General features: G+C 38.1%; 1 protein-coding gene across 1 annotated transcript in view; it reads right to left on the bottom strand.

Annotated features, from left to right (window-relative positions):
* Positions 1 to 17,589: 17,589 nt before the first annotated feature.
* ppap2d (phosphatidic acid phosphatase type 2D) overlaps positions 17,590 to 25,665 on the bottom strand; it is a 33,528-nt gene continuing 25,452 nt past the window's right edge. Inside the window, exons 2-6 of the mRNA XM_051103462.1 lie at positions 25,353 to 25,510; positions 23,033 to 23,319; positions 22,189 to 22,246; positions 19,057 to 19,233; positions 17,590 to 18,978 (exon numbers count right to left, since the gene is read on the bottom strand). Of these exons, the coding sequence (XP_050959419.1) occupies positions 18,877 to 18,978; positions 19,057 to 19,233; positions 22,189 to 22,246; positions 23,033 to 23,319; positions 25,353 to 25,510 (782 nt within the window). The 3' untranslated portion in view covers positions 17,590 to 18,876. The remainder of the gene's footprint in view (positions 18,979 to 19,056; positions 19,234 to 22,188; positions 22,247 to 23,032; positions 23,320 to 25,352; positions 25,511 to 25,665) is intronic.

The following is a 25,665-nucleotide window of genomic DNA, read 5'->3' as shown; positions in this document are numbered from 1 at the left end:
ACAGTGATAAGTTTATTTAGCTCTTCATGTCCTATAGCATGTACTGCAGTTTTTTTTTTTTTTTTTTTTTTTTGGGTGACGAAAGTTGTTGACATATTAGACGAATAGCAAGATCATTAATTAACACAAACGTCCTATGGTGTGAAAGAAAATGTTCTCCTGTGTGACGCCTGTACTGCCACACTATAGGACAAAGATGTCACACCCAAGGACAAGGTCTCTGTAAAAAGCATTTTAAATAATTAAACAAGATTTATTTTACTTTTTTTTTTTTTTTTTTTTTCATTTTCAGTCTTCTAAAATGCAGTAATTACATTAATTAAACTATTTTCTGTCCTTTAGTGTGACATAATGTCCTATGGTGTGACACACATAAAAGAACCACAGATTTGTTTTTATCGCAAAATATCTTAAAGAAAACAGTTGAGTATTGCTCAGTAGGGGAGATAGAAATATCGCTCATCTTTAAATGGTTTAATTTTCAGCAGTTTTAAATGGATGACAACAAAGTTTGTCTTGAAATTGTCCAATTTACCAATTTACACATTAAATAAATACTATATGAAAATAAGTGTCTAACAATGAAGATAAATCTCTCTCAAGCTATTTATATATTACTAAGAGTTCTTCTTCTTCTTAATTTTTGCTGTCACCTCATAGGACAAGTTTATGGTACAGTTCAGTAAAAAAACAATGAAAGAATTGATGATTTGAACTACATAAATACATGCATTTCTTCTTCATCAGTGTCAGTATATCTCTCTATCTATCTTATCTTAAATATGTAACATTAATATATTTGTTCCAATGGTAATATTGTCAAAAGGCCACAAAGAAATAAAATATTAAATAAAAAAAAAATAAAAAAAACGTTTCCATGTTTTTGTCTTATCTTAAATCATTACGCCTATGATAAGAGTTTTTTTTTTAGGACTATTTTAGACCTGTCGGGACAACAACCGCTGCAGAGTAGCCCAACACCTGTGTGACTCGTCATACCAATAAATAGCGAGAAGTAAATCCGGTTCCAGTGTTTTTCAGCAAGAACTTAAATGGTGTACCTTTATTTATATACTTTCTTAGAATTTGATTTGTATTAGAATATGTATTTCAGCATATCTCTATATCACTTCGTTTTCATTAGTTATGTATGTGAAATAATCAGTACTTATTTATTGTAAACAGAACAGTTGGGGCATAATACAGTTGGGCTACTACTAAATTTACTCATTTTCTACTAACTGAAATTTTTCATGTAGACTGCTATGTGTTATTTGATTGTGGTATCGCTTTGTTGCGTGTTGGCATATTGTAGTATGATTGAATTCAGATTTACTCACACAATACATCGCTTGAAAAAGTGAACTGTTGCCTTTTTTCTTGTGTTCTTACACAGTTCTTTGCTAGAATAATCTACCTTTTAGACCAGACTTTATGCCAATAGTCAAAAACCTGGCTCTGCGAGACAAATCAATATATAAAATCGACCTGTGCTTTCCTTCAGACAGCCCAAGCTGAACAGCAGTGAAACACCTTTCCAAGATGACCATTTACAGCTGCCTCTAATAGCGTTCTGTTGCCTGTAAGTGCTTGTATAAACTTTACAACCTTTTCTTTACTCGTTTAGTGACACGTAACACAACCCATTTTACAGAGTTGCTATCATCTGAGCTGTCTGCAGCACGCATGAGCGCACACACGCATGTAACCAGCCCCGGGCCCATGATAGCAGCTGTAATACTGTGTCCACACTCCTGTGGAGTTCAGCCAGTGCTTGAAGTCGCTCCAGCTGTTTGTGGAGAAAGCTACAATCGTTCAGCCGCACTTGCTGCGGACAGACTCCATGCTATTCTCATAAAGACGTCAATTTTACACGACAATAACCTCCAATGAATAATAGGAGCACAGCACGACTTCTAAGCCGCCTTGATAAAGAGTCGAGAAGAAATGAGTTCCTCATTTGTAAATAAATGCCTCTGGATTGATGCTGAAGTAAAAAAGATAGACAGATAATAGATAGAAATTTGGTCACTGCAAAATTCATATTGGTCTTTTGGGGGGTTTTTTTCTCTCTCAGGTTTGTGATAGGTCATTTTTATCAATAATAAAATCACGCAAACCTCCTCTACACTTCAGGCATAATCTTGCAAGCCAGACTTTTGACCGCTGACACGAAGCCTGGCAGGAATCGTAGCTTATTCTGCAACAAAGTGGAAGCTCATTTAAATTCTCTTCATTCTCTTCTGTAGACAACGCCGAGGAAATTGGCGGAAACTGCATGTTGACTTTGGTCAAAGTTTCCCTCCATCCAGAAGTAATAAGCCCTGAATATTTCATACACAGAAATCTGAAAACAAAGCAAATAATATACCATTGTGCTTGAGGAATTTGTTGGCCAGCTTTAAGACATGAGTCTGGCCATTCTCTGGTTTTGATTAGGACATAATGCCATGAACCTTATGAAGTTTTGGGGGGGAAACAAAGCTGATCTGATCTAAAACTGATTTTTTTCTTTTCCTTCTTTCTTTCTTTCTTTCTTTCTTTTTTTTATGTACAACATGCATTGCATATCAGATAAACTATCCATGTATTTTGACAAAATAACATAAATTCCCCCACCCCCAAGAAAAAGAATATATATAAATAAATAAATAACCACACAAACAAACCAAGATTTAAACCTGGCACCTTTTTTTAATTTTAGCCCCACTAAAAATAAGATAAGCAGTCAGGGTGCGCAAAAATGTGCCTGTGTGCAAAAAATAAATAAATAAATGGGCAAAAAGGCTTTATAAAATACATTGTTCATTTGTTGTGTATCCTTAAGCACTTTATAGTTGTAGGATGCAGCATATGTAAACAGAAAGGCAGTTTGAAGTGTATTTTTATCATTGTTAGTATTCTGTTTTTTGTAATAATGGTGCATGTCAAAAATAAGTCAAAGTTTGCATTGAACTACATGCTTAATTTACCATCTGCACAATATTTCAAAATATTAAATAATATAGGACTCTATAAAATCAGTGTTTTTTTTTCAAATTCCGTTTATTCCATTTTTTTTTCTGGATTTCTTTTTTTGTTGTTGTTGTTGTTTTTTGTTTTGTTGATTAAATTTAAGAAATATGAATCAGAAGTCATGTCTAATTAATGCCTGAAACGTAATCATGAAATCTAAACAATTTAACAGGAATTTATTAAATATTTAATAAATTGTACATTTTTAAGGCCCTATGAAATACGTTTTGTTCTTTTCCTCAAATTCAGTTGTATTTTTACCAGATTTGGTGTTTTCCATTAATTTATTTGATTCCTGGTTTAATTACATTTAAATAATGAAAAGCATCTCTAATTAATTGATTTTATTTAAAAATATTATTTATTTCTTGTTTTCATTATTTTTTATTTTTTTCAGGTAAATACTCCTTAAAAATAATGTTTTAATAATATTTTTATTATTAGTAGTAGTAGTAGTAGTAGTACTATCATTACATTAAATAATATATTTCTGTCACCATTTCAAGTTAAACTGAACTTTTCTTTTGACGGGTTGCTGTGAAGTTTCTGGTTGTATGAGATGTGACATTTTTGTGGGTGTTCTATGTAAGTCATAATAAAAATGTATGATTTTTTTTGTTAAAAAAATTAAATTAAAAATTCTAATGTATGGAGGAAAAAATATATTTTTTTAATATTTTTATTTAAAAATATTTTTTCTTTTTTTCATTATTTTTTTTTTCTGTTAAATACTCCTTAAAAATAATGTTTTAATAATATTTTTTTATAGTAGTAGTAGTAGTACTAGTAGTAGTAGTAGTAGTACTATCATTACAGTAAGTGATATATTTCTGTCACCATTTCTTCAAGTTAAACTGACCTTTTATTTTGACGGGTTGCTGTGAAGTTTCTGTTTGTATGAGATGTGACATTTTCGTGGGTGTTTTCTGTAAGTCATAACAAAATAATCATACGTTTTTGTTAAAAAAAATGAATAAAAAATTCTAATGTATGGAGGAAAAAATACTACCAAATTCAGTGTTTTCCAATAATTTTCTAGATTCCAGTTTAGTGGTTTAATTACATTTTTAAATAATCAAAAGCATCTCTAATTAATTGATTTTATTTAAAATATTATTTATTTCTTGTTTTCAAAATTTTTTTCTATTAAATATTCCTTAAAAATAATGTTTTATTAATATTTTTATTAGTAGTAGTCATCGTACTATCATTACATTAAGTGATATATTTCTGTCACCATTTCTTCAAGTTAAACTGAACTTTTATTTTGGCGGGTTTTTTTGTTAAAAAATAAAAAAAAATTAAATTCTAATGTATGGAGGGAAAAAATACTAAATTTGAAGATGTATTAAACTTTTATTGGATTGATGGTTGATAACCCTTTTGATTTTTGACCAATATACACTTAGGAAAATACAATAATACTATTAGAAGCATAGTTACTCTAAACCAAATCTGACTCAAGTGTCCAGAATTTTCAGTTTCAATCTCTAGTTTCATTTCATTGCATCACTAGTTTGGAAAGACCCTGAGCCTGTTGCTTCATGCGCGTTTCACCTTTCTGTCTGGACAGAAACAGTATTGTTATTTTGTGTTGTGTCTGATTCAAACATTGTTCTGTCTCTCTGGCCTCTCATCTACTTTCATATGCAACCCTGCTTAGAGTGTTTGATTTTACTGCACACCATTTGTTAATGTACTTTCTTTTCGTTTTAATGCCGCAGTCTCATGAACTATTAATGCACACCTGCCCAAACTCACACAACAGCACAACAGTCTTGCAAGCATGTTGTGACTCAGCTCTCAGACAGTACAAACACAAAACTTGCTATCTTTTTCTGTGCAAGACCTTGTCTGTCTTACAGATAAGGTGTTTTATTCATTTAGCTTTAAGCGACTAAGTTACAGACGGACAAGCATGTTGTTTCCTTTGAAATTCTTGCTGTCAGTCTTATCTACACAGGCGTGGTATGTCTCTCTCTCTCATTGACTGTGTGTGGCTCCAAAGGTTGATGTAACGTAGTTAACCCATGTAACCTTGACACTTTCTGAAGTGGAAAGCCACCCTAGAGCATAATGTTTAACATGGACACACTAAAATAAACTAATATCCTGTGTGGCGCCATCATAGATCAGATAACCCTCCTTATGACTGTTGTGGTCATTGCTATACTATATTAACAGCACAAGCTCACTTGTCATGAAGAAGCACCTGCTGGGTGCTTTATTCAAAGCTTTTGCAGAAACCTGTAAGTGCTTTTTTTTGGCAAGTTTTCCCAGATAAGGATGGCTTTCATAATGTTTGTATGAGAGGGAGTTTTATTAACTTTTAGGAGTAGGAGAGAGCGAGGTGAATTATCGCACTGTCAGTTTGACCGCTTAGATATTTCACTTCTGGGTTTTCATTTGAGTTGTGATCAGCAGGGTTATTTGAGTTAACTAAAACTAAATTTGAATTGAAATTACAAGCATTTGAAAACATTTTTCATTATTTGAATAAAATAAAGATGAGAAGTATAGAAATAAACACTAATTTAAAATATTAATAAAAACTTGAATGTAATCTCAATGATACTAAAATAACACTGGCCGATAAGGTCAATAGAGGTACGATCTCAGTCGGCAGATTCTCGTTTAATTTCATAACATTTCCTCAAAACTTTCACCTAAATTTTAGAAAACTTTTAAATGTAATGGCTAAACAGATGTCAACTAGAACCAAACAGCACAAAATGGGACCTTGAATAAACCCACATTTGACACAATTGTGAAATTCAGCCATTTTTGCCCATTCTTAGAACAAAGGTGTGGTCACATTCGTGAAATTTCTGAAAATCTCTGCAGACAAAAACAGTCTCTTGTTTATGAAAGCCTGTTTTTGCCACATATTTTTTTTTTTTTTAAAGAAGGTTTTTGCGACTTTTTATATCAGAATTCTGACTTTTTTTTCTCGGAATTGCATGATAAAAACAATATTTTTTTTTTTTTTAAGTTTATATCTCATGACTCTGTCCTTATTTCACACAATTGCAAGTTTGTATCTGGCAATTCTGAGAATTTTTCTCAGAATTGTGAGATATAAACAGTCTTTTTTCCTCCTCAAAATTTGACTTTATAACTCACAATTGCAAGTTTATATCTCACAATTCTGACTTAACTCCCAATTGTTATGTGTTATAAAGTCAGAATTGTGAGTTTATATCGCACAATTTTGACTTTATATCTCACAATTCTGGCTTTATTTCTCAGAATTGCAACTTAATTTCTCAGAATTCTTTTTCTAAACTTATAAACTTGCAATTCTGGGACATATCATTTTTCCCCCCCTCAGAATTTCACTTTATAACTCGCAATTGCACGTTTTTATCTCACAGTTCTGACTCAATAACTCTATAACCCAGTTATAATAATAATAATAATAAATCAAAATTGTGAGTTTATATCTCACAATTCTGACATGATATTGCGAGTTATAGAGTCAGAATTGCACGTGTGGTGGGACGAGCAAACGACAGACACAGTGCATGTGATGTCAGGCCTCTGAGAGGCTTTTATTAAACATAAAATAAACAAAAGTGTCCAAAAAGGGGGAAAATAAAGTGTCCAAAATAAACGGGGGATCTGGTGTCCTCATCATGCTAGGGGTTCCGTGAAGGAGGGGCAGTGTTTGGATAGGAAGGGAAAGGTCCAGGTAAGGGGCGGAGTCCGGCGGCCGGATGCTCTCCCCTCCAAGGTCCGCGGCACGAGGGGCTGCGGCTTCATCTAGCGGCTTTGTCCACCTTGGCCCACGGCACTTCCTGGGGATTTAACGGCCCGGCATCCTGGCCTGCAGCCGTCTCGCAGGTGCAGTTCACGTCTGGACCGCTGGTCCAGCAGCTCATCATCTCAGCAGTGCTCGACCGCTTAATGCTCCCTTCCTGGACCCACAAGGACACCAGCATCCATGCATGGGGAAGAGACCAGTCTCCCGAGGAGAGGCGCGCTCGGCATTTCAACAGCGGCGGTGATGAGGCTTCATTCACGTCAGGTGTGCCTCATCACACGCCACCAGACCTGGCTGTTTCAGCGCCCCTCCTCTCTCGCATTACTGGAAGGGATGATGATGATGATAATTAGGGGGGGGAGGCAGCCAACTCATCACACAAGACATAAACTCACAATTCTGAGAAATAGTGTTGCAATTCTGCAAAATAAAGTTGCAGTTCTGAGAAATAAAGTCAGATTTTTGAGATATAAACTTACAATTCTGACTTTTTTTCTCAGAATTCCATGATATTGAGAAATGAAGTCAGAATTATGAGTTTATATCTCACAATTTTTACTTTATATCTCACAATTCTGACATTATTTCTTGGGACTTTAACATTATGAGAATTATGAGATATAAACTTACAATTTTGGGAACATGTCAGTGTTTTCCCCCCTCAAAATTGCAGGCTTTTATATCACAATTCTTACTTAACTCCCAATTACATGTTATACAGTCAGAATTGAGAGATTCTGAGAAAAAGTCAAAACTGTGTGTTTATATCTCACAATTCTGACTTTATTTCCCAGAACTGCAACTTTATTTCACAGAATTGCAACTTTACTTCTCACAATTGAGACTTTATAACTCTCAATATCATGGATTGTATATTATGGATTTCTGAGAGAAAAAAAGTCATAATTGTTAGTTTATATCTAACAATTCTGACTTTATTTCTCAGAATTGCGACTTTATTACTCAGAATTTCTCACACATGCAAGTTTATATCATGCAATTTTGAGAAAGAAATTCAGAACTGCAAGTGTGTATCAGTTTTCAAGAGAAAAGTCGGTCATGTAAACTCGCAATGGTGCAAAAAAAGTCTGAATTGTGAGATAAAAAGTCGCAGCTGTTTTTTTATTTATTTATTTTTTTTTAAATGTAGTTTTTTAAACTTGCAACTCACACAAAAGTCACTTTCAAACCAAACAAATTTCTGTTGGTCAAGACAGTAAATCCATTACAAAATCTGTATGGTGAAATCCATCACCCTCATGCAAATGTGACCACATGTTTTATTCTATCTTATTTGTTATATACATTAAAAAAAAGAAGAATTCTGACTTTTTTTCTCAGAATTGTAAGATATAAACTTGCAGTTCTGGGAACATATTAGTCTTTTTCCCCCTTAAAATTTGACTTTATAATTTGCGGTTGCAAGCTTTTATCTCACAATACTGTCTTAATAACTCCCAATTGCATGTTATAAAGTCACAGTTACAAGATATAAACTCGCAATTCTAAGAAAAAAAGTAAAAAAATGTGAGTTTATATCTCACAATTTTGACTTTATTTCTCAGAATTTCTTGCAATTGCAAAAAAAAAAAAAACACCAGTTTTGTTTTCATGGGTTTAAAATTGCAAATATGGTTAGGTGGTGTGTGACCTTTAACACATTTTCACGAAATATTTTTAGAGAAAGTATTGCCTTTTTATGTCATGCACTGAATTTTATCTAAACCTGAGGGACTCCGGAGATGTTTGGAGACGCTTCACTGAACGCCAAATAGTTCTAACTGGATGTTCCGAATGATAAAACAGCAAGTGTTCCACCTTTCGTTGCTCAAATATGCAAGTGTGACGTGGAAATGTGTTGAAATCTGATGTGTGGAGGTATGCCTCGGTGGGTCTGTCCTCTCAGGAATGACTTGGCAGGCTCCAGCCAGACAGGTGTGCAGGTGATGTACGTGTCTTAGGGGAACACAGACACAAGAGATCTGCACAGCACATCTGATTCCCATCGTCAGCCCTCACTTCCGCCCTCAGGGGCATCGGGCTATTTTGAAACTCGTCAGGGTTGTTTTTTCGCTTGTTGCGGTGGCGCTGACCCCGGTGCAGTCCCTACGGTCAACTCCGAAGAAAAGAGACTAAGATATTTAGTCATCAGTTTTCTCAGACGGCCTAGTTAATGTCTTTCACAGGCTGCAGTCAGAACACATTGTTCTGGTTGGGGAGCGGTAATGACCGCTGCCACTGCATTCTCCACTTTCATTACTGGGATAAATGGAGCAATGCACTCCATATCAGGGAAGGGAACAAGACTGGAACTCCTGAATATAAACAGCCAATTAATCCAAGCTAATTCTATTAGGAATTGAGCTGGCATCACGCAGAGTTGAAACCGTGAGCCGCCGAGCGTGGCGAGAACAGCGTTGATGCCGTACAGCGCTTTCATCCAGCTCGTTTTGCCGGTGCTGAGGTTTAGCCTTTTCCCAGAGCAGATTAACGCCACCGTCATAAGCTGCGGTGAGAGCGTAAATAAAAAATGACGATCATTATATAGCAAAGCGTTTGCGGCTTTGGATTTATGAGGTAGTTTTAGTGCTTCTGTGGGGGGAACCGTAGCGATTCCGGTGCGGTGTTGCTGGCCTTTTGTTTGCAAGAGTTCTTGATAATAAAGCGATAGGCTCATAATCAGATCCAGGGAGGTATGTCCTACATCCGATTGCTGTCTCAGGTATGAACGCTCATGTCTGTCCGGACTGGAGTGAAGGGAACCTACGTGGGAGAACACATGTGAGAGGCATCCTCCGTCACGCTCGATTCTTATCTCTAGACGTCACTTTTATTTATAAGGGCAGCTATTTTTGAATGTTTGTTACCCTTAATTTCTTATCAATCTCATTCCCTTGAGGTATGAACCATGTGTTCGTCAAAGAAGCAGATTGGCTAATCATTATTTTCTTTGATAATGAGGGGTGAAAGGTCTGAAGTATTTCACAGGCTGCTATTAGGACTCGGTCAGGCAGATCGAAATGTCCAGAGGCTAGCCAGATGCTACTGTTGGGAAAAAGAGAGCGTGCAGAAAAAGACATGAAAGGACTTAAGTGCAGAGAAAGAATGCATGAAACATGAAATCGCAGGAACACATGTACTATATTTACCCTGGTAAACAGATTAAGTCCTTGCAATGCTGTCAGCTTCAGTTTTATGCTGACCTCAACAAAAATGACCGAATGCACTGCGCTTTGCCTTAAAGGGAACATCGGATGCCCATTTTCCACAAGTTAGTATAATTCTTTAGGTTCTCTTGGTTAAAGTTATTCAATGGTTGTGTAAACAACACCTTTTTTACCTTGTCGAAAACAGCTCTGTTCACATTGTGGTGCATGTCTCTTTAAATGATAATGAGCAGCTGCTCACTTCGCCCCTCCCTTCTATTTTTAGTGTATTCGGTGGCGCGTTACCATTAAAAAAAAACTAATCCAGTGCGTCCTCAGTGGCTCTGATGTCGGGAGAAAATGAAGACACTTATGTTCACTTTTACACCCAAATACAAAACACCTGCGTTGCTTATGAGACATAAGCAACGTTGTCGCTACAGCTGCTCGAGAGCGGAAATATGCTAATACGGGACAGTCCGTCAGTGGTCGTGGGCGTTCAGTATACTTCTCAGAAAATCAAAATGGCATGATAATTGAGACTAATACTAGGTGTTTTTCTCATTTCTTGAAAAGTAGCAGGTCTGAACATATGAGGTTTCCATCCAACAGGGATGATATTCACAGATAAGGAATTTAGTAATATGTATTATGAAAATAAATGAGGTGCATTTCAATTTCATTTTTCCCAGGGGTCTTGGATTGCATACTGCCACCTGTTGGTATGGATGTATGAGGTTTTTGTTTATTAAGCCCTGCCATAAAACAACACCTTTTTTACTTTGTTGAAAACAGCTCTGTTTACATTTTGGTCTGTTTAGCATTGGCATGTCTGTTTAAATGATAATGAACTACTGCTCACCCCGCCCCTCCCTTCCATTTTTAGTGTACTTTTACATCCAAATACAAAACACCTGCGTTGCTTACGAGACGTTGTTGCTGCAGCTGCTCGAGTGTGGAGAAAATGGCGGACAGCGTGTAACTGCCTGAGAGCGGAAATATGCTAATACGAGACAGTCCATCAGCGGTCGTGGGTAGGGCCTGAGCAGTATGACACCATACTGCTCAGAAAATTGAAACGGCATGATAATTTAGACTAAGACTAGGTCCTAAAAAATGTAAGAGTTTTTCTCATTTCCTGGAAAGTAGCGGGTTTGAACATATGAGGTTTCCGTCCGACAGTGATGATATTCACAAATAAGGAATTCAGTAACGTATATTAAGAAAATAAATGGGGTGCATTTCAATTTCATTCACTTTGTAGACTTTAACATGCTTATTAAGCCCTGCTGTAAAACAACACCTTTTTTACCTTGTCAGAAACAGCTCTGTTCATATTTTGGTGCATTTCTCTTTAAATGATAATGAGCTACTGCTCACAGCACCCCTCTGTTACACTTTTAGCATATTCAGTTTGCATTGCTATTAAAAAAACTAAACCACTGCATTATCAGTGGCTTTGATGTCGGAAGAAAATTAAGACACTTATGTTCACTTTTGCATCCAAATACAAAACACCTGCACTGCTTACAAGACGTTGTTGCTACAGCTGTTCGAGCGTGGACAAAAATGGCGGACAGTGTATAACCGGCGTATAATATGGGGCAGTCCGTCAGCGGTCATGGGCGGGGCCTGAAAGAAAATCAAAACGGCATGATAATTTAGACTCTTTTGCATAGTACTTCATTTGTAACAGCATGAGATTTTGGCTAAGTGTATTGAGTGAGAGGAAAAACAGTGCCCGCATAGAATAAACTTTGTAACCTTTAGGTTGATGAAAACATAATGCCATTCTAGTGACAGACAAAAAAACGTATCGTTAACGCTTGCTTGTCAAAAACCATGTGAACTTGATTTTGGTAAAAGGTTAATAATATGCTGACCATATGTAAAGCCACAATAGCAATTTTGGCTTTTGCAGTGTTTAATTATTTAAAAATTAGAGGGTTTTTCTGAAAAGTAGCCGGTTTGAACATATGAGGTTTCCGTCCGACAGTGATGATATTTACAGATAAGGAATTCGGTAACGTGTATTAAGAAAATAAATAGGTTGAATTTCAATTTTATGTAGACTTTAACATTTTACTGACCTTCATTTTTCCCAGGGGTCTTGGGTTGCATACTGACACCTCTTGGTATGGATGTATTAAGTTTTTGTTTATTAAGCACTGCCGTGTCCCAGCATAGCTTTTATACCTTTTTATTGATTAGTTTATATTAATAATCCTACACACTTAAAAAATGGACATTCTAGGACTTAATAAAAATGGTGGCTGGTGCAGGGAGGCTGTGTGTTGCATTCCACTGGTCTGCTGTGGACGGTGCAGCTGTTTCCTGGATGGAGGGATTTTGCGCTGTGGTGGCTGTGGCCGTCATGTTCATTTTATCACTCCAGCAGGCCCTGCTTGCTTAGACATTTTAGTTTTCCATTCATAATCATTCTGTTTGGACTGATGGATCGCACACATGCTGATCCATACCATCACTCTGGACTCTGGACTGTTGACTTGAACTCTAAGTGCACGTTAAAAAACATGGTATTCAAGACCAATTTTGCATTATTATAAACATCTGTATTAATAAATGTCTCCGGTCTTATTTTGCACAAATTGTGGCGTTAATAGGAAAGTTTTCATATTCTTTCATTGAAATGTAATAACATTCTTCACCTCTGAAATGACACTTTTCTGCTGACAGAACAAAAACCTACATGTGCAAGGAAAATAATATAATACACTAATATTACAACCTACTTTTCACCATTCAGTCAGACTCCTTGTGGATAAAACCACATCCTGTTCTAAACAATGTCCTCCTAAATGTGTTTATTTGTCATATTACAGAAGTTAGAGTAATGAAATGCAGTTTCTTACCCATTTTACGCCTGTAATCTCAGCAAAACAGAATATTCAGTGAGAAACGTAGGGTGATAGGGCTGGATGTTAATACAAATTTCACTGTTGATTCGATTTGATTCAGATTCATAAGCTTGTGATTCGATTTGATTTCAGAAGCCAAACTAATGCTGCAAAATATACATTAGAGTCATTACTATAATATTGAAAGTTAAAATAAACTGATTTGTATACAAACACTAAATTACATTAGGTTTTCATAATAATAAAGTTGCAATTACATCATTATATTTCTAATTCGTTTTGTTGAATATATAACTATTTAAATGATGGCTCTCATAAAACTTGATGGATATATTCAAACATAAATTAAATATTGACTAACAGTAAAAATTATAATGAACATGTTATATGGTGCGTATATATTTAGCACTCTAGAGTTCATTTAATGAGTTTATGTTCACTGAATATGTTTTTCTGAGGTAAATGTGACGTTACGAGCTGTTATATTGACGTCCTCATGCGGTTGAAACACTGATTGAGCAATTACACAAGACCAGATACAGATTTCGGTAAGTTGTACTCTCTTTTAACATAACCTTAGACGTTCATTCATGTTTATTTAGTGCTGTAATTCGTTAAAGTGGGTGAAATGATCAGTTCACATGCAATTCGCACTCTTGCTTCTCTTGAACTGAAGCGCTACAGCGATCTGATCTATCACTCCACAATAAACAGCAAATTGTTTGAATACTGTAATAAAATGAAGAATTTGAAATCTGAGACTTTCTTTCATATCAAAAGTAACAAAGCACAAAGCTTATTACGATTAATTGAATGGGAGGTGCGCTACAATGTTCCACTCATTAACTGAAAACAGGCTAAACTAATTAATTCTTTGGATCTAAGAAGAGATATTGTTTCGGAAAAATGAGAATCGGTTAAAATGGAGAAAGTAATATTTTTACCCAGCCCTATGGGATGATACTTGATTTTATCCGCTGGGAATTGATTGGACTACGAATTGACTGGACTGTGAATTGACTGGAAATTGATGGTTTGAAAAAAAAAATGTGAGGGGCTAAAATGAGAGGTCTTGGTGACATCATCAGGAAAGAAAAGTTGTTTCAGTTATATATTCAGTTATTATTCAGTTATTGTTTTGAATAAAGATGATGAAGACACCTTTAGAATTTGGAATAAAGTGGATATTCTAAATGATCGTGCTACTTACAGTGTTTTGTGAATTTTGTTTCATGTTGCCTTTAAAGTAGCAGGGAGTTGTATTTACAGGAAGAATCTGTCTTTGCTTATCGCCGTTGATTTCAGGCTGCAGGATTGTGGGGCAGAGTGAAGGCCGTTGGAAAACTCGTAGTGGTAAGACAAGTTGAGCAAAGTATGTTATGTAAAAGAGCAGGGCCATACATTATGGAACATGCATACTACACGTCAGGTATAAAATATGTTCCCTGGTAACAACATTGTAAAACAAAACAGCCCCCAAACCACGGCCGCATTCCTTCCCACCCCAGCGCCCCACACCCAGAGCCCCCGACACCTCCCTGCGCCACACCAGCAGCCAACCACAGAGCCCCGCCCCTCTCTCACCCCTCATTCCGCACCTCCGCTCATGCCTTTACTGCTACTCATTCCCCCTCTCTCTCTCTCTCAATTGCTTTATCTCTCCTTTGCTCGATCTGATCTTGGCTGCCTTTTATTCTGCTCACTGCATCTGGAAGTACACTGGACAAGAAAAAAAGAGAAGGAAAAGCAAAGCCTCCTCCTCTGCTTCTAGCACTTTGCCAGCTTCTATCTGGCCAGGAATCGCAATGGTAGCATGACCCCAGAAACAGCCAATGCGCTCCAATGCACTCCAAAAGAGAGAAAGCGAGAGGGAGGGAGAGGGAAATGAGGGGCTGAGAGAGAACTGGAGGGATTGGATGTCTCATGTTAAACTAGTTTCTTTAAAGAGCTGCTTTTCGTGTTTACATAAATGTTTCATTATTTCTGCACTCTAACATCTTGTGTTGAAGTTTAAGGCCTAAATTTTCGTTTGATAAAACAGAAAGCCACAGAAGGTTTAAGCACAGATGGGGGCAATGTTCAAAGGCCAGTGTTTCTAGGACTGTTTGTGAGTCAGCCTTGTATTGCTTGTTTTAATTTGTGGTACTCAAGGGGTCAAGGTTTGGCTTGTTAGCATTAGCAGTTAGCTACAAGCCCCTGCTTGTAGATGTAGTAGCTATGCTGTCTGGCAGCAAAAGCATTTTTCCATTGACAGCCATTCAGACATAGCTGTGTGTTCTACAGAAAGAGATTTCAGAAGTTTGGGGTTGATAAGATTTTTGATAAAATGTCTCTGCTACTCACCAAGGCTGTATTTATTTGATCAAAAATATAATAAAAAGACCACAAAACAAATTATAAGTAGCATGGGTATATTTGTAGCAATAGCCAACAATCCATTGTATGGGTCAAAATGATCGATTTTTCTTTTATGCCAAAAATGTTTAGGATATTAAGTAAAGTTCATGTTCCATGAAGATATTTAGTAAATTTCCTACTGTAAATATATCAAAACAATTTTCGATTCGTGCATTGCTAAGGACTTAATTTGGCCAACTTTAAAGGCGATTTTCTCAATATTTAGATTTTTTTTGCACCCTCAGATTCCAGATTTTCAAATAGTTGTATCAAACATTGTCCTATCCTAACAAATCATACATCAATGGGAAGCTTGTTTATTCAGCTTTCAGCTGATGTATAATGTATCTTAATTTTTCAGTGTCACATTATTCTTCAGAAATCATTCTAATATGCTGATTTGCAGCTTAATATTTTTGTAGAAACTGATCAATTTCTTCCAGGATTCTTTGATAAATAGAAAATTCAAAAGAACAGCATTTATTGTGAATTGAAATAACATTTTAAATTTCTCTGCTGTCAATTTTGATCCATTTAATGCATTTTTGCTAAAAAAAAAAATGTATATTTTTATTTATATTGCTTTACTAATTATTTGTAATATTGCATTTAACTGATCCTAACCCATTTTGCACCTGCAATCTGATGTGTTTCTGAGTAAAACAGGATATTCAGTGAGAAACATGTAGGATGATACTTGATTTTTGTCCACTGGGAATTGATTGGCCCACGAATGGACTGGCAATTGATGGTTTGAGAAAAGGGGAGGGGCTAAAATGAGAGGCCTTGGTGACATCAGCAGAAAAGAAAAGTTGTTTCAGTTATATTCTGATAAGATTATTAAGAAACTAAAAAAACTGAAATAACATTAACCCTTTAACTGTTACCCCCGTTTTTAAACACAGACGTGAAAGTGCAGTATCCAAACTTAAATTGTTATAATTAATGAACAAATACATTTTCTAATATGGTTTTGAAGTACCATTTCCATGGTAATGCAAAGTCAGATTTTAAAATGGGTTCTAAAGGATGAATTTTGAGGTTTTAAACTTTTAATTGATATATAATTTATTATAACTTCTAAAACAAGATGGGGAAAAAGGCAACGAAAAAAGACTTTTGGTGACAAAGGTCAGAACCCCTGTTATGATGTGGGTTTTTGAGGTACACTCTTGTAATAAATTAATCTATTTCTGTTCCTACATAATTTGTGACAAAAAACAGTGGTAAAATATCTATTTAGGAGTCTTAGTTCCAGCGATATAGTTTGTCATGATTAGATTAGGATTAATGGTGATATAGTGAAGTAAACTTGTGACAGTTAAAAGGTTAATGTTATTAACATCTAATTCTTATTTTTATATATGTATTATTCATTTATTTTTTTCAGCTCTTAGAATTGAACGTGAGACTTGTGTATTTACATGTCTGCTTCCTTTGACATCGCAAAAAAAAGTGGTGGAGAACTGTGAGCCGGGCAACTCTTGTCAAGAGTAAGCGCTATATATACCAAGAAAATTCTTGGTTGCTAAATTGTACTTAAGCTTTTGAGATTGTTTCCATGATTGTAATTAGCGTCACAGGTCAAAGTCACAAGACAAATGCTGGAAAATGTTGGGGAATGTGTTTACGTTGCACACCTGCATACCTACAGAACGAGCTCCAGTGCTTGAGACATGCAGCTGGTGCAGCTAATGTAAGGCGCAGTACAATGGCAGACACACCAATATACAAAAAAGACACCAAGATTCGAATTTATTAACATTTAAATGAATACATTTGTCATGACAACTCTCTGAGAGTTTAGCAGGGTAGTATGGCAACGTTAATGTGTAAAAGATCCACTGCTGCGGCAGGGCAAGTACCGAGACTTGCTACTGCCAATACATCCACAGACATGCTGCTGTGAGTATCTAAAAAAAATATTGTTGTGGCACATATAACATATAAAAAAACCCCTTTAAGTCACCCCCAGGTGGAGCTGGGGAAGTGGAAGGTTTCTGCAAACAGTATCTAATTAATTAAATGTTGAGCTGCAAGCTCATTAGCTGCTGATACGAAAAGAACCAATCAGCTGTGCCATGTGAATAATGATGTCTTTACTTCAGATTGAGTTAGAACTTGGATTGTACCATCTAGAGTTTCATGACAGAACTTTAATATTTAATATTATATTTAATATAGTGAATATATAATATTGTTCTTTAGGGTTCTACAGTCACTGAGCAATTCACTGCATTAATGTGGTTAATATAAAATCCAACTGATGCGCAGTCACAGGCGTGTTTATCAGCTATTTTACAGCAGCTTTACTCATCAGGGTTGTATATATTAGTGTGTGGATGGATGTGCGGTTAGTTCTGTCATTATAGAAGAGAAGAAAATGAGATACAAAGATTGAACATTCATTTTATTGGTTTGGTTTATTAATACAGTGGTTATTTCAGCCACACAGGCTTTTCACAGGGGAAACCAACAAATGAAATGAAACTAGATAAGTAGAATATAGCTTTCTGACAATCTGTGGCTCAGTCACTAGTCTCTCTTAACAATTAGCAATAAACTCTGCGTACCTGATCAACACGAACGATAAAAAAAAACATATATAAACACGTAAAACAAGAACCGGTACTAATACTTCTGAAAATCTGGATCGTTTATAAAATGATTTATTTACATTCATTCTGAATAATTATAATTTGGGGGAAAATTATACACAAACACAAACACACACACACACACACACACACAAGGACGAACACAAATGGCACTGACCGCAGGAAGAAAGTAAAACACTGATTAAAGAAGACAAAATATAAAATATTATCTGTAGTAATTAGACGATTCCATAGTGTAATTCAAGTGCTATGAGTAGTAAAGGGTACACAGGTATAGACCCCCGGTCCGCTGAGCGTTTAGGGCAGGATTCAAGCCCTCATTATGCGGAGGGGGGGTGAGGAGGTTGTCGGCTCAAACCTCCTTTCAGTCTCACTCATGCAGTGAAAGTGGTTAGTACAAACATGAAGTTTAGCCCACCTTAATACAACACAAGCTTAATAGCATTAGCATCAAATCTGTGCTTTCATAAACAGAGGGTGTCTACAATCAGCACCGCTATGATTGTGCAACAGCGCACCAGAACAGTGGTCTAGCCAGGTCCAATAGCAAACACAAGAGGGCGTGGTCTGAGGCCAAAGCGTTGTTGGGATTGGTCCATTTTTGTCCAATGGAAGTTCATTAGACTGGGCCTCCAACAGTCAACATGAGCCGAAAGCTTGACATGTTGAGCTACACATAAAGTTAAATCACTGTAATCACGACATGACGTGTGAATCTCTGAGCCTGGACTACAGGTGACAAATTATAAAACAACAATTATTAGCAGCTTCAACTATAACATATTTCAAAAATATAAAGGATAAACTTTTTTATATAAAAATATCATTTATCTATGGAGGGTTGATACATTGCGGACGGGTTTGTTGAAGGGTTAGACGTGTATGTACTGTATATGTGTGTATATATATAGCTGTTCTTCTTCTTTCAGAGGGCACAGGAAATGGTTCTCTGTGAGGATTTGTCAAGACATGAGCATGTTTCATAGTTCTTTGTCCCATTCCCGTACTTCGCTCGATCACTCCCATTTTCACTTTCTCGCGTCTCTCAGGTGTCTCTGTTAGCAGACGGTCTGCTGGCTGGACAGGGGACTCTCCAGAGACAAGCTTGTTGGAGACATGTCTGGACGAGACATCTTAAACATGGACGAAATATAAAAGGCCTGTAAGAAAATGAAAAAGTGAGCACTCCCAGCTTCATAATAACGGTAATCTAGAGCATGTGGTGACGTGATTCTTACCACCCAGTATGCGGTCAGTCCTCCTTGCAGGAAGCCGGTCAGGACGTCAGTGGGGTGATGGCGGTAGTCGGAAATGCGAGTGAGTCCTGTGTACACTGCTAACATCACCAACATGAACTGTAACAACGGTCGCAGGAGGCGCGCCCCTCGCCATGACAGCCTCGCCTGCAGGTAGAACTGCAAAAATAAAGGAAGTTTCAAGAATTATTAACATATGAGCTGATAAGCAGTGTACAGACTGATACATAAAGCTTACAGAGTGTTTGTATGTGTGTGTGTGTCTGACCTAGCTAAACTTCTGATGACACATTTCCTCAAAAATCACTCGGAAGTTAGCTAAATCTGATAAACCATCCTCAAAGGACTAAATAATGAGCTTATTTTAGTTCAGAGATGCCAATGGTGTTAGTCTGTTGTCACAAATAGCCTAAGGACAAAGTCTGTATCAAATATAATTCCACACTCTCTATTTTCTAAATGCATGTTATTCATATTATTTAGGCCTACTACAGTTATCTATTTTCTGTATCTCTACCCTAGTAGTGGAAGATGTTATTAAAAAGGTTCTCTTCCCAAATCTAGTAAGCTGCTCATATCTAGTGAACATCATGAACACAGTTCTGTCTGTTCCAAAAGTTAAGGAGCATAATTATAATTATAAAATTATCTTGTCTCTGTCAAATTCCATGGCAATAGAGTGGACAATGCCAGAATATACTGCAACAAGCTTCATCCGAGATGAGAGAATTGTTGCTAAAAATGTTTTGTGTAAATGAAAATGTAATATTTAATACCAGAATTTCAGTGTGCTTTGTTTATTAGAGTATCCTGTTATTATCTTAGAAACATGCTAACACCAAATTGAAATCAGATGTGAGTTGAGTTCATCAATGTATTGAGCTCATCACCGGCATGGGAGGAGGGCGTGCTAACAAGGACGCTAAAGACCACAGCCTCTAGTGTCAGTCGCTAATGCGCCTCTTGAGATTGGGGAGTGAGGTTCACCTGCGCAGTTCTTATCTGTTGGCCTCTATTACACTCACTCTCATCCAGGTCATGGCACCAACATAATCCCTTTGGTCCTAACCGCCCGCCTCATTCTTGTGCCAAGTGGGACTCAAACCCAGGTCACTGCCATGGAAGGTGGGCATGGTAACAAGTACACTAAAGATCACAGCCTCTAGAATCAGTTGCTGATGCACCTCTTGAGATCAGCGGAGTGAGGTTTGCCTGCACGGCTCTTACTAGCTCTTACTTACACTCACCCCCTAAACCTCACTCCCATCCGGGTCACGGCACCGACATACCCCCTCTGGTCCTAACCGCTCCGCCTCATTCTTGTTCCAAGCGGGACTCGAATACAGGACACCGGCATGGGAGGAGGGCATGCTAACAAGGATGCTAAAGACAGCAGCCTCTAGGGTCAGTCGCTAGAGATCAGGGGAGTGAGGTTTACCTGCGCAGCTCTTACCAGCTGGCCTCCATTACACTCGCCCCCCTTGAATCTCAAACTCAAAATCCCAAACTCCCATTCGGGTCCCGGCACTAATGCAACCCCTTCGGTCCTAACTTTCCCATCTCGTTCTTGTTCTGAATGGGACTTCTATTTTTTTGGATTGTTTACTTATCATTGTTTACTTGTCTATTGAAAGTTTCCTATCAGATGTCAAATAGACGTCTATTGGATGTCTTTAAGATGTTTATGATATAGAATGTATGTAAAACTGACATCTTACAGACGTCTCCCAGACGTTTGTACACAGCAGATGCTTTCCAGATCCAGAGATCTTTAACAGACATCTTGCAGACGTACGTGTGCTATCTAGGGTACTTCAGTGCTTGTGTTGCATTACACAGAGTGTTCAAAATCGTAATTTTTGAGGCTACATTTCAGTTAGGATGCTGCCTTTAACACTAGCTTTCAGAACACAGCCATATGGTGCAAAAGCAGTTAACACGTGTTAATCATACCACTCTAGCTTAGCTGCATGACAAAAGTCAATGATAAATATTGGGGTCAGCAGCCACAACAGAAGTATTGGCTGTAGATGAACTTTATGGACATTGATGTCACACAAGGGACTGTGAAACATTCCAGAATTTAAGGGTCCTGGTACCCCTCCCATCAGCCCCATCACAGGTGTTTGGCTTCCTACAGTAAAGCCTGGAGCAGCTGGCACTCAGAGCCAAAGCATGTGGCCACAGGTCAGGCATGCAAGGCAGGGCTGAGCCTGAACAGTGAGGCCATTGGCCGGGACGGAGAGAAAAAACAGGCAGAGAGGACAAAGAGCCTGGCACAGCTTTTCTATAGGCTTTTCCCTCGCTCTGTTCATGTTCTCTCTCTCGCGCTCTCTAATGAGAGTTGAAGAGCTCTCCCGCTTTTAGAGCAGCCAGAGGCCCGTGAATTGAATCAGATGAATGGCAGAAAATAGCTTGTTTTTACACAGTGGGCGAATTTTCTTCCCTCCGTTCTAAACGTGATTGGCACACAAGGCAGAGTAAATTCTGATAAGGTTTGTGGGGCAGTTGAGTGAAAGAGAAATGTGAATGCTATTGAATGTCATGCTTTATGATCGCTTGCGAGCGTTTTGTCATTTTTTCCCCTTATTGTGCCCCTTCCCCGGGCCATAACAGCGAGTGAGAGAGAGGGGTTTAACTGAAAGAAGCCTGTCTATCTCTCAGCAGGCCAAAGCTCCCCCCCTCCCGGACCCAACCCACAACTAAACAAGGCCTCCTCTGTCTTCAGCTAGCTTTCACTCGCTCTCCCTCTCTCCGCTCATCTATTCATCAGGCCTCTGGAGAACATTCCCTCTTTCACTCAAGCCTTTCTTTTCCGCTTGAAGCAAGATGCCTTTTGGGAGTTTTTTTGCTTTCTCAGAGCCTTCTTCTTTCAGTATGAGTGTATTTGTGTGCATTTGTGTGAGTTGAAGTTTGAGAGAGTTTCTTGTCAGTAGGAATTTTTTGGCTTTTTTTCCCACATGGCAGGGATGGGAAGTGAAAGCTGACAACAGAAAAAGCTCCTCGCTGGTATCCGACAGCAAGCACAGCCGTTCGGCGCTAGCCTGACGTGTGTTTGAGTTTGCGTGTTTCAGTGTGCATGTGGTAAATATGGCCACACACGGCGATACTCACTGCCAGGTAAAGCATGGTGTACATGGCGAAAGATGCATGGCCCGAGAAGAAGGACTTTCTGTTTGAAAAGAGCAGAAGAGAAATATTACCAAACAAATGTCATAATCTCGCAAATCATTAAACCGCTGCACTGCTTTATGGGCCATAACATTGTCTGCATAATGTTACATTGAGCAATCACAAGCACACATGTTATTCTAAGTAAATGCCTTTATATTTCCATAAAACATACTATGTGACTAGTCAAGAAACATCTAACATTTGGACTTTGAAAAACTGTAACCTTAATTAATCATACACTGGAGCTCTGTTCCAAAATCTACTGAGTCTCCTATCTAGACAGCATATCAAGATGCCATAGCTAGGGTTGTTCTAAACACCAAACACTGTGTTCCATTCTTAAGTACCCTAATCTCTTTGAAGGGTTTACCCTTCAGAGTGAGAGCTTCAAAGGGATGAAGGGTGTAGGGGACCAAAAAAACTGTGCCTTTGAATGCACTTCTGCATTATCTTTCTGAGCCAGTTAAGGAGGCACCATTGTTGCACAAGTGATAATGGTCGAACTCTGCAGGACCGTGGTTCTCCAGGAACGACATTGGCCACCCCTGCTACAGTATAAGGGGTCTCCAACCCTGCTGCTGGAGACTTACCGTCCTGTAGAGTTCAGTTCCAACCCCAATCAAACACACCTGAAGCAGGTAATCAAGGAGTCAGGGTTACTTGATAATTACAAAGCATGTTTGGAAGTCCGCAGAAAGGTATCTCTCCAGGAGCAGGGTTGGAGACCCTTGATATAGAGTTTTGGAACAGAGCTCATCTCATAAGTCCCTTGTAATCCACTTACCTGGCTTCATCCACCATTTTTTCATTTTTCTCGATGCAATCAACATGTGAAATGTAGGTTCCAGGTGTGCAGTTGAGTGATTCATAGGTCACATTGCATACCGACAAGAAGTGAGGACGGAGTCGGCCTACACTCAGCTTTGCCATGTTGGTCAAGGATTGCCCCACACAGCAGCCAAACAGGAAGCTGCCCAGCTCTTTATACAGACACGACACATAGCGGTTGCGCACAAAAGCCCGTGAGTGCACACCTCTGAATCGTACCCGGTAACACTCTCCGACAGCAATCTGAGACAGACAGGGGACACAGCTAAAGTTACAGCCATGCGACACTGAGTTAAATACTACATGGCTCATGAAGCCTTAAATAATTCACAGCACCTCACACACATGCTCTCTTATACAAAGAAAAACTCTTGTTCAATAGCAAAGTAGATGAAAAGAGTAAATCAATAGCCCTCAGTAACAGGAGAACTGTGGGCTAATACTACTATGGACAGGAAGCCTTGTAAATGATAGTTCACCCAAAAATGAAAATTCTGTCATTAGTTACTACTCACCCTCATGTTGTTTTAAATCCATATGACTTCCTTTCTTTTAAGGAACATCAAAGGTTAATTTAAATGTACTGGTCACTCTTTTCCCATGCATGAAAAGACACTATAGAAGTTACCAAACATTACATTCCAAATCTTCAAATAGCTTTGTGTGGGAAACAGCAAAGTCATTGTCCACTGAACAATCTTGACACCCACCCTAGTTCTCCTTAGTGTCTTCATAAAAGTTCACTAGAGAAGTAGAAAGTATGAATCATTCTTTTGAGTCAGATTTTTTAAATCAACAATGTCCAAACCTGTTCCTGGAGGGTCACTGTCTTGCAGAGTTTAACTTCCCCTCTAAATAAACTCATCTGAACCAGGCATTCAGGGTCTTCAGACACAGTAGAAAATTTCGGGTTGTGTTGGAGCTAAACTCTACAGGTCATTGGCCCTCCAAGAGCAGGATTGGACACCCTTTTTTAAATTGATCAGTTGATCAAATTGACAAAACCTATGTAAATGATTCATTCACAAATTGGACTGGTTCTGGAGTTCATCTTACTGATGTAAGGTATTGACACACCAAGTCGGCCATCATTGAGCCTATGTTGTGTGATGAAATAAAGTGCTATACAAATAAAGTTGGACTAGTTTTTGTGGTGTGTTCTGTGCCATTGGAACTAGTCAGAACCCTGTTGGTGGACTTTTGGACAGCTGGCTGCTTAATTTAGCGAACTAGTGCACAAGAAGAAGTGTCAAAAGCAAACAAACGATGAAGTTGAGGGAATACACAGGCTAGCTGTTCATTTTTATTTCATTTATGATGATATCCACAGTCCTAGATGTTTCAGTTTCTCTTTTTTAATGATGAATACAGACTACTGCTACCTGCTGGTATGGAGAGTTATTTCCTCTTACGTAGGCGCAGAACATACAAGCAGTTTGGTTATTGGCTGTAGACCAGGGGTGCCCAAACTTTGTCTTGGAGGGCCAGTGTCCAGCAGAGTTTAGCTCCAGCTTGCCTCAACACACCTGCCAGGACGTTTCTAGTATGCCTAGTAAGAGCTTGATTAGATGCTTCAGGTGCATCTACTTGGGGTTGGAGCTAAACTCTGCAGGACACTGGCCCTCCAGGACTGAGTTTGGGCAGCCCTGCTATAGACTATGCACAGTGTTCAAGTGCAAATTGTTGGGCTAGATGGGACAACACAAGGCGACAACACAGTTGGCTTTCATCACCACTAGTTTTTTTAAGTTAGTTGGGTGGACTGGGCCTTGAACGGTTTTTGTTTAGCAATTTTGCTCTTATTCAGATAATACAGTTGGAGAGAGGCCAGGAAGCACAGTGGGAGACAGAGGGAGCCAAGACTGGTAAGGACCATGAAATGGGATTCAATCTTGGGTCGCCTGAAATGCATTTGGGCCTAGATGGTGAAGTGCTGCCCATAAGGATATTGGCTACAACAATGATGAACAACTTACTGGTGATACCTTAAATTCTAGTTTATTTTTCACACAAAGTTTTCTTATATGCTGTATTCTGAAGTCATCTAAGGGAATACGATGTATTGACCACTTTTATTATACTTTTATGTTGCTTTTGGAGTCATTTTATGCTTAAAAGATTGGCTGCTACCATTCTTAAAAATCTTTTGTGTTCCTGAGAAGAAAATAAGTCTGACATGAGACTGAGTAAATGAAGACAGAGTTTGAACTGTTGGGTGAGCAATCTCTTGAAAGTCTTTCAACAAGTGATATTTCGGTATATGTGTGTGCTCTTACCGCTAGTCCTGTGATTATGATACCCCCGGCTATAAGCACGCTGTCAGGAATGGCCTCAGTTTCTATGTAAGGGTAAGTGATGCTGGTGTCCCCGCAGAAGAAGCCCCTCTTATACGGAATCACCGCTTTGAGCTCACAGGCGAAGAACGGAATGGAGGCTGTCAGGAGAGAGACAGACGGGTTAATATTTCTGTCGAAACTACCTGGAGGAATGTTCTTCCGTGCATGTCAATGTTTCTCTGGCACCACAAGATCAGACACAGATACATCTTTAATGCTCCATTATGTGCAATTAGAATCGCAAGTGCGGCTG

The sequence above is a fragment of the Labeo rohita genome, chromosome 3, assembly GCF_022985175.1.
Source record: "Labeo rohita strain BAU-BD-2019 chromosome 3, IGBB_LRoh.1.0, whole genome shotgun sequence".
In the NCBI taxonomy this organism is placed as follows: Eukaryota; Metazoa; Chordata; class Actinopteri; order Cypriniformes; family Cyprinidae; genus Labeo; species Labeo rohita.
The sequence above is the reverse complement of the archived record's forward strand: the minus strand, read 5'-3'. Positions and strand labels throughout refer to the sequence as shown.